The sequence below is a fragment of the Balaenoptera ricei genome, chromosome 11, assembly GCF_028023285.1.
Source record: "Balaenoptera ricei isolate mBalRic1 chromosome 11, mBalRic1.hap2, whole genome shotgun sequence".
Taxonomy (NCBI): domain Eukaryota; kingdom Metazoa; phylum Chordata; class Mammalia; order Artiodactyla; family Balaenopteridae; genus Balaenoptera; species Balaenoptera ricei.
In genome coordinates, this window is record NC_082649.1 from 56464319 (window position 1) to 56479721 (window position 15403).

At 40.9% G+C, this 15403-nt stretch overlaps 1 protein-coding gene across 15 annotated transcripts in view; it reads left to right on the forward strand.

The window, feature by feature from the left end:
• Window positions 1-11301, forward strand: part of ARPP21 (cAMP regulated phosphoprotein 21) — a 156607-nt gene extending 145306 nt beyond the window's left edge. For all 15 annotated transcript variants that reach the window (XM_059939115.1, XM_059939123.1, XM_059939121.1 and 12 more), the window contains 2 exons: window positions 9289-9437; window positions 10602-11301. In XM_059939115.1, coding sequence (XP_059795098.1) covers window positions 9289-9437; window positions 10602-10859 — 407 coding nt within the window. In that variant the 3' untranslated portion in view covers window positions 10860-11301. The remainder of the gene's footprint in view (window positions 1-9288; window positions 9438-10601) is intronic.
• Window positions 11302-15403: the final 4102 nt, after the last annotated feature.

Here is a 15403-nt window from a genome sequence, read left to right on the forward strand (position 1 = left end):
GTTTTTTGTTTTTGTTTTTGAGCTATACATTATATAATTTAGAATCACTCACTGTTTGGTTGTAATAAAATGTAAGCAAGTTGACTTCTAAACTTTTTTGTCATCTTGAGATTGAAAACGGACTGATGTGTCTACCTGGACTGCAAGGAAAAATCAGAAGAAACTAAATCCTGAAATCAATTAGAGCTTGGCATTTTGCATATGGATGTTCAAAGGATGTGTGTCCACAATGTACCAGAAAACATCATTCTGGTGCTTCAGTTTCTTCACAGTCCAGTGTACATCCACTGTACAGCCTGGTGTACATCTCAGTGTACAGTGTACAGTCCAGTGTACAGTCCAGGGTACAGTCCAGTATATAGTGTACAGTCCAGGGTACAGCCCAGGGTATATTCCAGTGTATAGTGTACAGTGCATATCACATGTACAGTGCACATCTCAGTGTACATACAGTGTACAGTATAGTGTACAGTCCAGTGCATAGCACATGTACAGTGTACATCTCGTATACAGTCCAAGGGCATATCTGGTGTGCAGGCCAAGGGCACATTTGTGCACATCTGGTGTACAGTCCAGTGTATGTCCAGTGTACCATCCATTGTACACCCCAGTGTACACCCCAGGGTACGTCATGTACCATCCCAGGTACAGTCCAGTGTACATCCCAGTGTACAGTCCAGTGTACATCCAGTGTACGGTCCAGTGTAATCCCGTGTACAGTCCAGTGTACAGCCCTGTACAGTCCAGTGTACATCCAGTATAATCCAGTGTACATCCAGTGTACATCCAGTGTAATCCAGTGTACAGTCCAGTGTAATCCTGTGTACAGTCCAGTGTACAGTCCAATGTGTAATCCTGTGTACAGTCCAGTGTACAGTCCAGTGTAATCCAGTGTACAGTCCAGTGTACAGTCCGTGTAATCCAGTGTACAGTCGTGTACATCCAGTGTACAGTCCAATGTACATCCAGTGTACATCCCATGTACAGTCCAGTGTAGTCCAGTGTACATCCAGTGTACAGTCCAGTGTAGTCCAGTGTACATCCAGTGTATAGTCGTGTACATCCAGTGTACAGTCCAGTGTACATCCCGTGTACATCCCGTGTACAGTCCAGTGTAATCCAGTGTACAGTCCAGTGTACAGTCGTGTACATCCAGTGTATCCAGTGTACATACAGTCCAGTGTAATCCAGTGTACAGTCCCCTGTACATCCAGTGTAATCCAGTGTACAGTCCAGTGTACATCCAATGTACAGTCCAGTGTCTGTGCCTGTCTTCTCCATGTTCATAAAATCCTATGAATGGCTTTTACAGTCATTCTTACAAGAAATGTCAAAGAACAAATAGTCAACAGGTTTGAAGAAGGAAGGATAAAAGGAACAAAATTTTAATGACCTGAAAATTCGATTGCTTGACATTGAATTCAGGTCAATGGTGTACCAGAGCTCTCCTGTTCTGGCCCACACGAGCAACATTCAAAACATCAGGAATTTTGCCAGCTGATTGTTAAGCCCTTTATAGCTTGAAATTGGCCACAGTGGGAATAGTTACACCAGGGAAATCAGCAAGCACTACAAATCAGGGCTTTTGTTTATCAGAGAGTTCATGTTCTAGTGGACACGTGAACAACTGACATTCATGACTATGGTACAAACTCATCCAACATGTGATGCCACTAAAACTCCTAGATGCCAGTGTCTGGCAGTTCACATCCTAAGTATTTCCCCAGTGTGTCCCTTCTCTGTCATCCTACCATCTCTGCCTTAGTGCCTGTCTTTACTGTCTCTGCCCTGGATTATTGCTCTTGCCTCCCAGCAGACTCTACCAGTGGAACAATGTTATTGTTAAATCTACCACTAGAATAAAGTTTAGTTAAGAACCCTGCCAGTCTGGAATTGAAGAAAAGAAGATAGTTATCTTTGGCTATTGGGAAAAATAACGTATAACACTTTCCTATATAAACAGAGCACTTTTGATTGACTCTAATGTAAGTGGTTTTTGGTTTTTTTATGTTTTTTTGTTTTGATGTGGGTTTCTACAGATTGAATCTATGACCATAGAACTTATTTTCAAAATAGTTTGGCCAGGGAGTTCCCTGATGGTCCAGTGGTTGGGACTTCGCCTTCCAACGCAGGGTGTACAGGCTCGATCCCTGGTTGGGGAGCTAAGATCCCACATGCCTCCCGGCCAACAAACCAAAACATAAAACAGAAGCAATATTGTAACAAATTCAATAAAGACTTTAAAAATGGTTCACATCAAAAAAATCTTTAAAAAAAATAGTTGGCCAGGGCTAGGTTACAGCCTGTAGCTATGTGACAGTGACAGTAATATGATCACGATGGTATTGACCCCATGACTTTTGACCTCACGACTGTCCTGTTCTAGCCAGCTGATCAAAAACAATTCATCAGTGAAAATATCCACCAGAGGGAATGCTACTGTGGGGCATGATTAGACCCATCTTTGTCTTGACTTTGCCCCGAGCTTAGTCTGGGGAAAGAACTCCTCCAAGTTGCCTCAGCAACAATTCACTGTCACCCAGCCTGGTGTGAGCGCATCCGTAATTAACACTGGTAGATGTGCAGAAACGCCAAGAATGCCGCATTATCTTCTAAGCCACATGGCCTCATTAAGAAAGTAAAACGTTTGTGAGGCTCATGCAGGTTTTCTCCCTCTGGGCTGTGGAAGCTCTCTGGCTGTCAGCACAGCACTCAGGGCCAGGAAAGTTCAGAGAATTACTTCAATAATATGACAGCCTCGTCCTTTTAAAATGGAATTCAATGCCGGCTTCCCTCAGAGGCATTCATTGCAATTCCATGCATGAGCCATTCCTGTAGTCACTTAACAATGTCTCTCATGTTTGCCCTGATTTAAAAAAAAAAGAAAGAGAGAAAGAAAACCAACTTTGTAGTTGCGATAACATGGATCTGGATGGTCTAATTACAGTGAAGAGGCCCCGAGCTTGCAGTAATAGGATGGTTCATCTGATGTGTACGGCCATTAGAAAATGACCCATGCGTGGACGTTCAAGGGGGACAGTAAGGAGGCTTTTAAGAATTACACTCTGTGCAGTAGGAAAGCTAATGAGCAAAAGAGCAAGTAGGAAGAAAAACTACTGCTTCAGGAAGCGTAGTTCCACTTACGGCCTGTGACAGCGTTCCTCCAGTTCGTTAGGACGGACTGGGCTTCCCTCTGTTCCCATGCAGCCTCCCCATGGCTCATTCTGCATCTTGTTTTTAAGGAATGAAACCACTGAATAATAAATGGTGAGAAAGAGGATGGATGCAGAGACTGCCAGTAAATAAGATGAAGGCAGACACACAAAGATGAAAGAAGTCATGATGGGCTTCAAGAGCCCAAAAAAAAAAGCAGTTTTTTATACTCCTCTTTTTGACTTTTTTATGCTATTTTACTTCATATATAAGAAGAAAACATTATCTTATTATGATGTCCAGGCTAGATACTTTTATCCTATATCTTAATTTTTGGACACGTTTGAAGAAAAGTGTCTGTCTTCCGATGCAGTCTGTATGGCTTTCTTGTTTTAAAAGTCCTACATGGGGTTTCAGGTCACATAATTTGGGAGGTTGACATAGAGGCAAAATGCTTCAAAAGATACACACCTTGCTTTTCAAAGCTGACCCCACTTCACCTACACTGTCACACCAGGGAGTCAGCACCTAGGAGTAAGAGTGGGACAGTGTCTGTAAAGGCCAGTGAAATCAGATGCCTCCTTAGTCCCAGAGGACCCCCCTGGTTCTGGGAGGCCTCAACGTCAGTGGAACTGTCGAGGGCATCTTCCACTCTACCTGAGGTGGGCGAGGGGCTATCAGTACCCCAAATCCACTTTCTGAAGCATAAGGTGGTGGTTCCTCTTTCAGGAAACCATAGCGATATCGTGATACCATAGGATACATCTGTTCTCCCTACTCAAACCTACCTTGAGCACCAAGGTGCTGTAGGTAGGTGAAGCCAGAAAGGACCCGTCTTAAAGACAATGCCTTCATAACGAAGTAAAACTGGGGAACAAATCCATAGTGTTCATAGAATTGGAACACTGATGAGAGCAGTCTATAAACTCCGAGAGTACAGCCGCCTCTAAGTGGCCTGGGGGATTTTGATTTCTCTGACATCCTAGGCTGTTTCGCAGAGTTTCTGTGTATCTTCTTTCTCTTACCCACTTTTATCTTTCAAGTACTACAGATACTATTTTTGTTTCCAAAGGTCAAGTGACTTTCCTAGGGGCAGCAAGTTGCCTGGTGCAGTCAAATAACAGAACTGATGTTACACTTAATGTGCAAATAAGTTATTTTTACCTTATATTTTGAGAAAACAATCCAGAGTAAATAAATATACAGAGTCTTCAAAGATTGTGAGGAGAGGCGTTATTTGAAATGGTCTTAGTAATTGAAAACTGTAGTTTCCACTGATTAGAAACTAATTAAGTAAATGAAGGGACTAGAATCCATTTGACCCTACTCCAACCTGACTGCCTGTCTAGTGTCCCAGTATCTGAGTAACAAACCTTTAAAACGTTATTACGTGGTCTGAGTTGATTCTGTCAGACAATTATGCTTTACCTTTGATTTTTTTCCTTTGCTATCAGCAAGATCTTGTTCAACAGACTATGGATCATAACTCTTGTCCTCTTTACTTGTTTTAACTATTGAGAAAACAATTAATGCAATGAATAGCCATTGAGTACCTGCCATGCTAAGGGGATTTATGTTAAGGTATGAAAGTTGGAAGAATGTATAATAAATAGTTCTACAATTTAGGGAGTAAAAGCAGGAATGCACAAGTGAGAAAACCACAACTTAAATTCTAGCTTTCCCTCCTACTAGCTGTCTGACCCTGACAATGTCTACATCGAAATCACAGTTGTCTCTCTTGTAAAAGGAGTTTAATAACACTGCCTCCCAGGATTCTTGTGACAATAAAGTAAAAGTGCTCAATTTACTGCTTGGATCGGAGTAAGTGATCAACAAATATAGCTTGTTAGCTCCTTTAAAATGGAAAATCTTTAAAGAAGATGAAAGTGTAGAGGAATTGATAGGAAACCAAGAAACCGAACCGGGCAGGTATTAGGCAGTGGTGTGTGCAATGCATGAACTATAAAAATTCGGCAAAGGGACAAGCCAGCCCTGGATAAGCATTTTTTTTCTTTTTCATAGTCTTCGCCAGCCGTGCCACAACTGAACTACTGTAATTCCATCTCAATACCATGTACAAAGAACAGAATTTGAATTCAGAATCAGCTAGCTGGTTCCTTAGAAACCTGGAGAAATGTGTGTATGTTGGTTCATCCAAGATAAGTCATATTTTCTATTAAGCAGATTATTAACTTTAATCATTTGAAAAGGCATTCTACCATATTAAGAATACTTAATAAACCCAACAGGAAAATTACACTGCTTGGGTGGGTTTGGGGAGGTGATGAGAACTGTCTAGCTTCTCAGTTACTTTGCTCTGTAGATATTTGCCCTCTTAACTACACCCTTCCTCATCGTCAACCTTTATAACCAACAACAGCCAGGGAATCAAAACCCTGAAAATACAGGTTACTACTTTGTCGTTCATTCATTTCCAAAATGTTGGCTCTGTAACAGTGTATTCAAATAAGAGTTAAAATAATGTCAGTCACAATCATGCAATTTATAATTCCTAAATTGTAATCCCAATTAACATTCTGATTTTTCATAAATATGCTACATCCAGCGAAATGTTTCCTTGACAGAATATTAATGAATTATCCTCTGACTACAAATAGTATTCAATAACTGCTGTATTTTAGTCAAAACAATATTAAATTTTCAGATTTGTAAGCTCCAGACATTTTAAGTGTTATAACTCCTCCATCTTAGTAGAGGGTACTCATTTATTTGCTAGGAGGCATTTGTCCTTTCCTAACCTTTTTACCTTCAGAAAATAAATGATGCATGTGACTTGAAAACTAAATTAATCTCAACTGAAAAAGGAATAATAAAAATAGCTAATGTCTTTATGATCACCATAGCAAGCCTACAGGGCAGTTACTTTTGCTATTTCTGTTTTGTCAGATGCATTCTATCTACTAATCCTCAATAAATATGAAAAACTGATCATTTCACAGCTAAGAATTGACAAACTGGAACACATTTCTCATTTGAATAGACAAGATAAGCAGGTTGCCACCAGCCAGCACTGCCACCTCCGCCTTCAGGCGAGCTGTGTCCCCGGTAGACCCTGTTAGTTCGTGCTTAGGTCACTGCTATCACATTTCTATTTGTCTATTCCCGGACCGGAGCTCAGATTCACATTCCAAATAGCCTCCTGTCTCAAGGACCATTCTGCTGCCTACCTTCTGAAGCATCAGGTAAAGAAATGGGGCCCTCCAATTAAACCATTCCAGGTGTAAATTTCTTGCCTGGAGAGCGAATTGAGAAATGAATGGGGTTCATGAATATAAATTGGGCTTTCCTTACACTTAAGTTTTCATTTGGAAATTGTATGGCATGATTCGCTCCCCACATAAATCTTTATTTGCCTTAAGTGTGTTTACTGTGGGAATCCCAGTGCACAGCTGGTAGCCCATTGCTATGCATGACTGAATATTAAAGTTCACAAATCATCAGGCAGAGGGGGCTTGGGGAGGGCGACATCGCAGTGTCCCTGCATCTGTGTGCTCAGCAAAGATGAATCACACCCTCCCGGGCCGTGCACCTTTACTGGGACGAGGCCACCCAACCTCCTCACTCTTTTTCTCTCCTTGAATATTATTTGACAGTTGCTTCCCCTTTCTACCAAGACATTCTGTTTTCTGTATGTCTTAACAGCTCTGTTATCATCAGACTTATTTTTCCTTTCACCCCAATTTTGGTTTATAGAGCTGATGTAATAAATGAATCTTTCATAGGCCACCTCAATTTATTTTTGAACAGACTCTGTGAAACAGAGTCATTTTGAAGATGACTCGGTGAAAGGATGGAACGATTCAATGAGCAAATACACCATCTTTAGACGCAAGGCCACGGGACCTCTCCTGCCCTCCCCTCTCCCCTCCTTTCCTCTCCTCTTTTTGTTTACATAATAGCCATGTGTATTCTGCAACAGGACCATTGAGGCCAACTGGGCTTTCACCAGAAGACCAAATATAAGTCAGATTTTTAGAAGACATTTCTCTCATTTTCAACCTGTACTTTGAATCTTCAGCCAGAAATAAGGCACCATTACACGGACTTGCAAGTGTGTTCACATTGCCTGCTCTTGGTTATAGAACTAGGAAATGGTAAGGAAGGCTGTGGTCATGAATTTTCTATAATTATGCCAGGTTATTTTTTTAACATATACAACAATTCATTTGACAGTGAATTTGATGTGGCTAGGAGTCATGTCATAATAATAGTAAAACAGCAACAGAATTTTTTTAGGGCCAACAGGTATATGAATAAGAGTGGTAGATCTAGACAATGGGAAACCATAGAAAACAGTTTTTTACAATTAATGTTAAATTTCTCCCTGCATATGAGGCATTCTGGGAGGTAGTAAGGGCCATGACATGGCCTTAAGTCACATTTCTTGTTCCCCAGTCTGATGACTTTTCCATACTGTATAAACTGCAAACACTTTGCCATATTGTATAAACCCTCTCAGCTGAGGTTACTGGTATCAATTAGACCCGCAAAGCATATGTAAGGGAGGCTTTGACTGTGTTACCACCGACACAACGTAACTGGAGGAAAGGTGGTCAGGACCCTTAATTACATTCTTAATATGCGGTGTCTTTGCAAGAATGTAAAATAACCTAGTAAGGAAAACTACTATGACAGTGGAGTAGGGAGAGTAACGTGAACATGAAAAAAGTGGGACACATAAAGGAGGTCAAAGGATAACTTTCCAGGTTACACACCTGCTCCACTTACCAATCAATGCAGGCACAGTCCAGGCCTCCCAACTCGGCGCATCCCCAAGTTTGCTCTCTCGGGTGTTCCAAACTGACCACACCTTATTTCCATCTCCTTAGATGAATAGAGTTTATCTCTAACTCAGTGACTATCTGCAAGACACGTTTCCACAGTATTTCTAAGATGAGTGAAAACACATTTTTGCAGAGCAAAGGATAGCGAAGTATTGTGTGTTTAAAATCACATTATAGTCTTTATGTAATTTTACCCTTTCTCAGTTAAAACTCTCACATGCACTCAAAACAAGGTCTATGTATAAACAATGTGGATTGATTAGGAATCTTTTACCCTTTGTTTCAATTTTTTTAATCTGGTTGTAAAACTTAGTGTTAGCATTAAGAAAATCTAGGATTGTAAAAACTTTCTCACAGGGAATCAGCAGTTCCACTGATTTCCAGGCACTCAGTACAGTTAATAGTATGAGCTCTGGAAGGACCTTATTTTACAGCATGAAGTAAATCTGTTTTATTTCTCTATCACCATGTCATTTTCACCTACATCACAACTTTCTTCCCAATATTTGTAAGAACAGTTCACAGCCTTCTTTTAAGAATGCATTTTAAAGCACATCTTATAGTAGGGGTTAAGATAATTAGAATAAATCCTGGTCCACTTAAAAAAGAAGGAAAAGAAAACCTACCAACTGACCCATCCAGAAGGTCATAAACACATACATTCTTTACGTGTTGTATTCTGTATTATCTATGATATGTACATGAACCCTTATGGGAGTGTTTTGCCAGAACGTTTTCTTGGGAGCTAGTGGTGGAACAGAATAAAAGCATGACACACCTGCTGTTGTTGCCTTTTGTCTAAGTCAATGAACGTTGAATTGTGTAGAGTAGGGAGTCATTTTGTTCACTAGGGTATGGAAAACAGAATGCATCCTAAGTTAACGGGCTGTTTGGTGATCTCTGTGTGAAGTGAGGTAATGCAGAAAAGCGAGAGGGTAAGAGAATGAATCAAATTAACTAGGAAAAAACTTGATAATGTGTGACTTCTCCAAATATCACTGAAACTAAAGCGAAAGATAAACCTGAAAGGTTTAATTTACAGCAGTCAACCAATGTCAATACAGGTTCCCGTCCTTGCATCATGAAGAATTTACCAGTGTCACAACCCACTCATTGGACCACTCTTAAGGATGGAAGTATCAGTGAAAGTTTTGGGGTCATACCCTTGTCCACCCTAAGAAGCAAGACATGTATTGTTAGGAATTACACACTCCTGATACAGAGGTTGAAAGGTCTGCAGGTTGCCTGGTGAAGAAGTGCTCTCATCCCGTACAAGATCATCATTGTTCTTCTTGGTACAACCAGTTCAAAAGGTGTTTTTTCTTCACAGGTTACCAGCCGGTCTTGTCTGGTCAACAGGGGTTCCAAGGCCTCATGGGGGTGCAGCAGCCACCTCAGAGTCAGGGCATGATGGCCAGCCAACAGGGAACTCCAGTGCAAAGCGTGATGCTCTCCTACCCAACCATGTCTAATTATCAGGTGCATATCAGTAACTCGGAAAATTGTGTTTTATAAAGCAGAATTTGCCTAAGTACAGGCTGTGGGTATGTCCGCATATCGGGTGGTTGGCTGGGTGGTAGGTGCTAGGCCCAGCCAGCGTTGACGGTTGATTTTGAGTCAAGATTATAATAGACAAGCAGAAAATGGGAAATGTATACTTCTGTAACTACTGTGGCTTTTGAATGCCCTGCTAAGTGTGATTCCATATAAACTTTCTATTCATGGAAGAAAATTCTTTAGTCTAAAGTTCTATTCTTGAAGACCTTCGGGCATTCTGTTGAAATTGTAGTTACTGGGAGAAAGTCCTCACAGCAAATTTTCATTTGTTTTTGGTCACACCCAAAGAAACTTCGTTTCACCACAAATTTATCTTATAAGGGATTTTAAAATGGCATCTCAGATTCATTTAAAGGGCATTTATTGGAGCTGACAGCTGCATTTTCCAGACTAAACCCACACTGGGTATTTAAAAAGTGTCATGCCCCCTTCTGTAATGTATATCCTGAAATACCCTGGCAGGGGGCAGGGGGTAGTGAAGGGTTGATGAAACACTTTAGTCATTAAATTTAGCTGCATCAGGTACTTCTGGCCCTGGAGAACTTATCCTCGGTCCTCCTGCCCTGACAATCCTTGTTCACACTGCATCAGTTTCTACCTCCAACTGAATAGGAGATGTTCTCTAAAGCTGCAGGTTGAGAGTGAGCTGGTTCCTGGGACACAATCCCCTTTTACTATCGATGGCTCCAGACCACTTTGCATAAAACCGGAATGGGAGCGTGGCTTTTCAAAACTGAGAGAAATCCGGAGTGGGAGGTCCAGATGGCAGTCACTGGAGGGCCAGGAGAGAGGAAGGAAGGAGGCTCAGAACTAACATCTTCTGAGCATGTACTTCTAGCCAGATGTGTCCCAAGAGCTGTACACCCCTGCAGTCCTTTCAGGGGCACTTTGAAGGAGGTTACATTATACAGATGGACTCAGAGAATCAGAGAGGTTAAGTGACTTGCCCAATGTGAAACAGCTGATAAAAGGGAGAGCTGGGATTCGAACCTAAAAGCATGACTGTTTTTGATGACACCACTGTAACTCATGGGACACCCCAAAATAACCTCTTCATACAGGCTTCTGTCTTGTGTCTTCCTACAGGTGCCAATGACCCAGGGTTCTCAAGGACTGCCCCAGCAGTCATACCAACAGCCAATCATGCTACCTAACCAGGCAGGCCAAGGGTCCCTCCCAGCCACTGGAATTCCTGTGTACTGTAACGTCACACCGCCGACCCCTCAGAACAACCTTAGGCTGATGGGCCCTCACTGTCCCTCCAGCACTGTCCCCGTGATGTCAGCCAGCTGCAGGACCAACTGTGCCAGTATGAGCAATGCTGGGTGGCAGGTCAAGTTCTGAGCACTCTGGCCACGGTGCATGTCTTCAGATGCTACTCATGGCCTTTAAGGGAGGAGGAGCAAGGTGCGAAAACTCACTGAGGACTTAAGTATTCACTCAACACCCAAATGACTGCTGCTGGTATTCTGTAAAAAACAAAACAAAACAAAACAAAAAAACAAACAAAAAAAAAAACAGAGACTAATCCACACATTAGCTGGTTAATGGTGCATATTTCCGTCATGTCTGCTAGGTATGCCTTTCTAGCTTAGCTAGTGACATGAATTCATCAAGGTAAGATTTTCTCCTACCACTGAATACCACTGTGTAGATGATAATATCCCTAATTTGGATTATTAGTTTTGTACTTTGTGTTGACTTACTTTGTGATGCTAAAAGTATTTAAAAATTATATACTGAAATCACATTGTACCAAAGCTGTAATGGAAAAGAATTGATGAATGGAAGGAATAATTTATATACACTATAGAGTTTTCTTTTTTTAATGGATATATACTGTATTGTAGTGTTTAATCAAAATAAAACTATTTGACCTTATGGAGGAAGGTCATGTTTTTACCACCAGTTTGCTTCACTCTCTGTTCCAATATATGTTGCCTTATGTGTCACTGTTACCCCTTTTGAGCACTATTTCATGAACAATGCACAGAAAAGAAAGATGTTCCAGGTGTTTGTAGATGAACTGGCATCACCTTCGTAGGCAAACACTGAGCCAACTGTAGTTTCTTGTCATGAATACTACAGGGGTCCTGAAAATCAGGCGACATCATCTCATCTGTTCATTGACTTCACATTTTTGAAATGTGTACCTTGCTTTTAGTTTTAGGCCCATTGAATGCATGCAGCTATACTTCAGCAACTAGGAAAACCTGAGTATCCTTGGTAACAACAGCTCTACACCAAACTCTATACCAAACCCTGATCCACCTCCATTCAAATTCCATCATCTACCTGGAAAACAAGGTATCTTTGCTTAGAGGGAGATTAAAAGAGGCGCAGTCTAATTCACCCATTATACTGGGTCACACAATGTAACGTACCACTAATATTGACAGTAGGTCAGTATCTCAAAGGTGCTGTTTGTCCTAATAATTTAAAACAAGGCAAAATATTGCAATTTGTTTACAAATACTCAGAACATTCACAAAAAAAAAAGAAAGAAAATTAGAAGAAGGCTGTTCCTGTCTAATCCCAAAATGTTTAACTCCCTATAGATTCTGCAGGTAAGACTGATTTATGACAACCTTTGAAAAATAATATCAGAACTCTGTATACCATCTTTGGCCCTTCCAGGAGATATTTAATGAGGGACCAAAACCCCATAGCTTTCACTTTGCTATGGCAGTACAATGACTAACAGTTTTGTATTTTATACGCTCTACCTAAAAACCATTATTACCAATGAGAAGGATTTGGAAAGTATATCTGGATAATTGCCATTGTTTTTCATATTATCACATTCTCTATATTAGATTTTTCCCTGTTCATGTTGTTTAGCTGGAGATAGAGTTAGGCAGCTAGTTAAAAACTCAACCTACCAGATTACCATTCCTTAATTTTACACTATTGTTTTATTTTTCCTTTGAAGGGGATTTTTTACACATACTATCATTAGTTTTATTCCTTGTGAAAAGTCTGTCCCATTTTCCCAAATCTCAGTCTACTGATTTCTTCATAATAAGTAAACCGTATGAAAAACACTATAAAAAGAGGATGTTGCATTTTTTTTAATTGAGCCATTAAACCAATAGGCTGAGTAGCTTTTAAAACAAGAGCTGCTCTGAGAAGAAGCTATGTGTTTCCCTAATTAATATCTTCCCCTAATAGAAGGAGGGGGCTGACCAATATAGATTCATTTTTAAATATATTCACCATGTAGCCCTCTGATCTTGGCAGTGATCCCAAACTCAAGGATCCAAATATGAGTCTGAATGTTTATTTTCTTTTCATACAATTCTGAGAAACTCTGAGCATTTCTTTAATGATTCTTAGAATTATTGAGCTTTCTTTCCCATGGATTTGAAACATACGTCATGCTAATAAGAATAAAGACAGACCTTCTTTCTTGTTGGCCATTCTTCTCCAAATGTGTTACACTCTTTCATATTTAGACATTTGACTTTATTGCATAAATCCCTTAGGTTACTGCTTCCAGCTGAGACATCTTCCTTACTTTCACTAAATATTTGCATCCAGCATTACCTTATTCCTAATCTCATGTTATGCTTACTGTCTTTTTACATTTGAATATTCACGGTGGTTGTGTAGAGCGCGGGTCCCCAACCCTACCGGTCCGCAGCCTGTTAGGAACCCGGGCCACACAGCAGGAGGCTCCCCATTGCCCTCACTACCGCCTGACCATCCCCCCCAGCCCCACACCCACATCCGTGGAAAAACTGTCTTCCACGAAACTGGTCCCTGGGGCCAAAAAGGTCGGGGACTGCTGGTGTAGAAAGACAGTTTTATTAGTGAAGCACTTCCAGAATTTAATTTACCTTCAGGAGAACATTCCGTTTTTTTCACATTAGTTAAAATTTTATTACAATCACATTTTGAAAATACATATTACATATATGTCTATAAACTTATATGGATACATACATATGGATATGTACATATGCAAATATACGAATATACACAGTCATCCCTAGTGATCCTCCATGTGAATGTAAAAGAGAACACAAGTGACATGCATTCATTTATTCAGCAAACTTTTATTGCATACTTGATTATATCCTAATTATGTGGCACAATTTAAAATAAAAGTGCAAATAAATTTCACACCCATAGATTTATTCTTGTAAGTTTTATCATACATTTGATTATTCTGTGATAGTTGTAACTAAATGTGCTAACTAAGATACCGATGAATTTCAGCCATAATTATTTTATTGTTTTAATATCGTTCCCCAGGAGGTGGGGTAGGATAAGACAGTGTGTTATATAACATTATGGAAATGGATTTATGTCATTAATTATAAGTATAGTTGGAGGATTTAGATAAAGTCGTAAATCATCATAACAAAGTAAGTGGGGTACCTCTGAGCCAGAGCAGCTTCACAAGAAAGGATGGAAGGACAAAGCAGTTCTAGCTCCTAACTCTTAGCAATTCTATTTTATGTGCAGCAAAGCTTTAGCGGCATGTATTTTCTTTTTCCCTCTTGGACAGAAACTTCTGTATATAAGTGCCCTGTCTTAAGCTGCATCACAAGGCACAGCTCCTATAACCCGTCAGGATAAAACAAATGAGACCGAACAGAACATGGAGACAGCACAGGAGGGCTGCCAAGTCTCCATCACGACATATTCTGTACCAATACCCAATACGCAATGAAATCGGATATTAACTACCTAGTCCCTCTTGTTTAAAAAAAAAAAATGGTGAGACCTTTATCCATTCTGACTCACAAAACATTTTTTGTTTTCTGTACTTTGCTGGATGCCACTTCTTCTACACAAGACCAGAAATCTTTGCTTCTTCCCATACTATTCTGTCCAAAACCCTCTTTACTGAGAAAGTTGTTCTCTTTAGGGCTTTGACACTGTTTTCCAATAGTTCTCAGCTGTAGTGTTTGTTTCAAGTTCAAATCTTTATCACTTGCCTTCTGTGAAGTTTTGTAACCTCCAGTCTTCTCCCCCCAAAAGATCTGCCACTATTATGTGTGGCAAGAGCTTTTCACTCTTGGAGCTGGGCTCTCTACTCCTCTCGGCATTGTGTACACAGTGGGGGTGAGAGGCATCTGATACTATTCTTCTGAAGAGGAAAATCATTTTCTGATCGATGTCCTAACAGAGAACCGAGTCTTCTACTGGGCATGAGGTTGCTTCCTCTCAGACAATAATAACCAGCTCCCTGACTGCAGCAGCTCAGGGAATGCTTTGAAATTAGGGTTCGTTATTTGATTTGTTTTACTGCCTTATTCCGTATTACTCTCAGTATTGTCATAGAAGGAGAAGGAAGAGGTCAGATACTGAGCAAATAGGAGGAGATGTAAATCTGAAGGGGGTGAGCCCTGAAACCGGATTCGATGGACAGTCAAGGAGCAAACCCAGCAGGCACTTATGATAATGTGTGTGCCACTGATGCACCGGTCCGACCGATTCAGCATCCTGTCAGAAGAGAGTCGCTTTTTGAATGTTCAAGACTTCACTCCTTTGGTGTCTGGTATATACAGAGGATGGGGGAGACATGCAGGGGTGCAGGGGAGAAGATGAGGCATAGTATAGAGATTCTGGAATTAAAAGTACGGCAGCTGGGACTTCCCTGGTGGCGCAGTGGTTAAGAATCCACCTGCCAATGCAGGGGACACGGGTTCAATCCCTGGTGCTGGAAGATCCCACATGCCGCAGAGCAACTAAGCCCATGCACCACAACTACTGAGCCTGCGCTCTAGAGTCCACAAGCCGCAAGTACTGAGCCTGCATGCCACAACTACTGAAGCCTGCGTGCTCTAGGGCCTGTGTGCTGCAACTACTGAGCCCGCATGCTGCAACTACTGAAGCCCACGTGCCTAGAGCCCATGCTCTGCAACAAGAGAAACCAC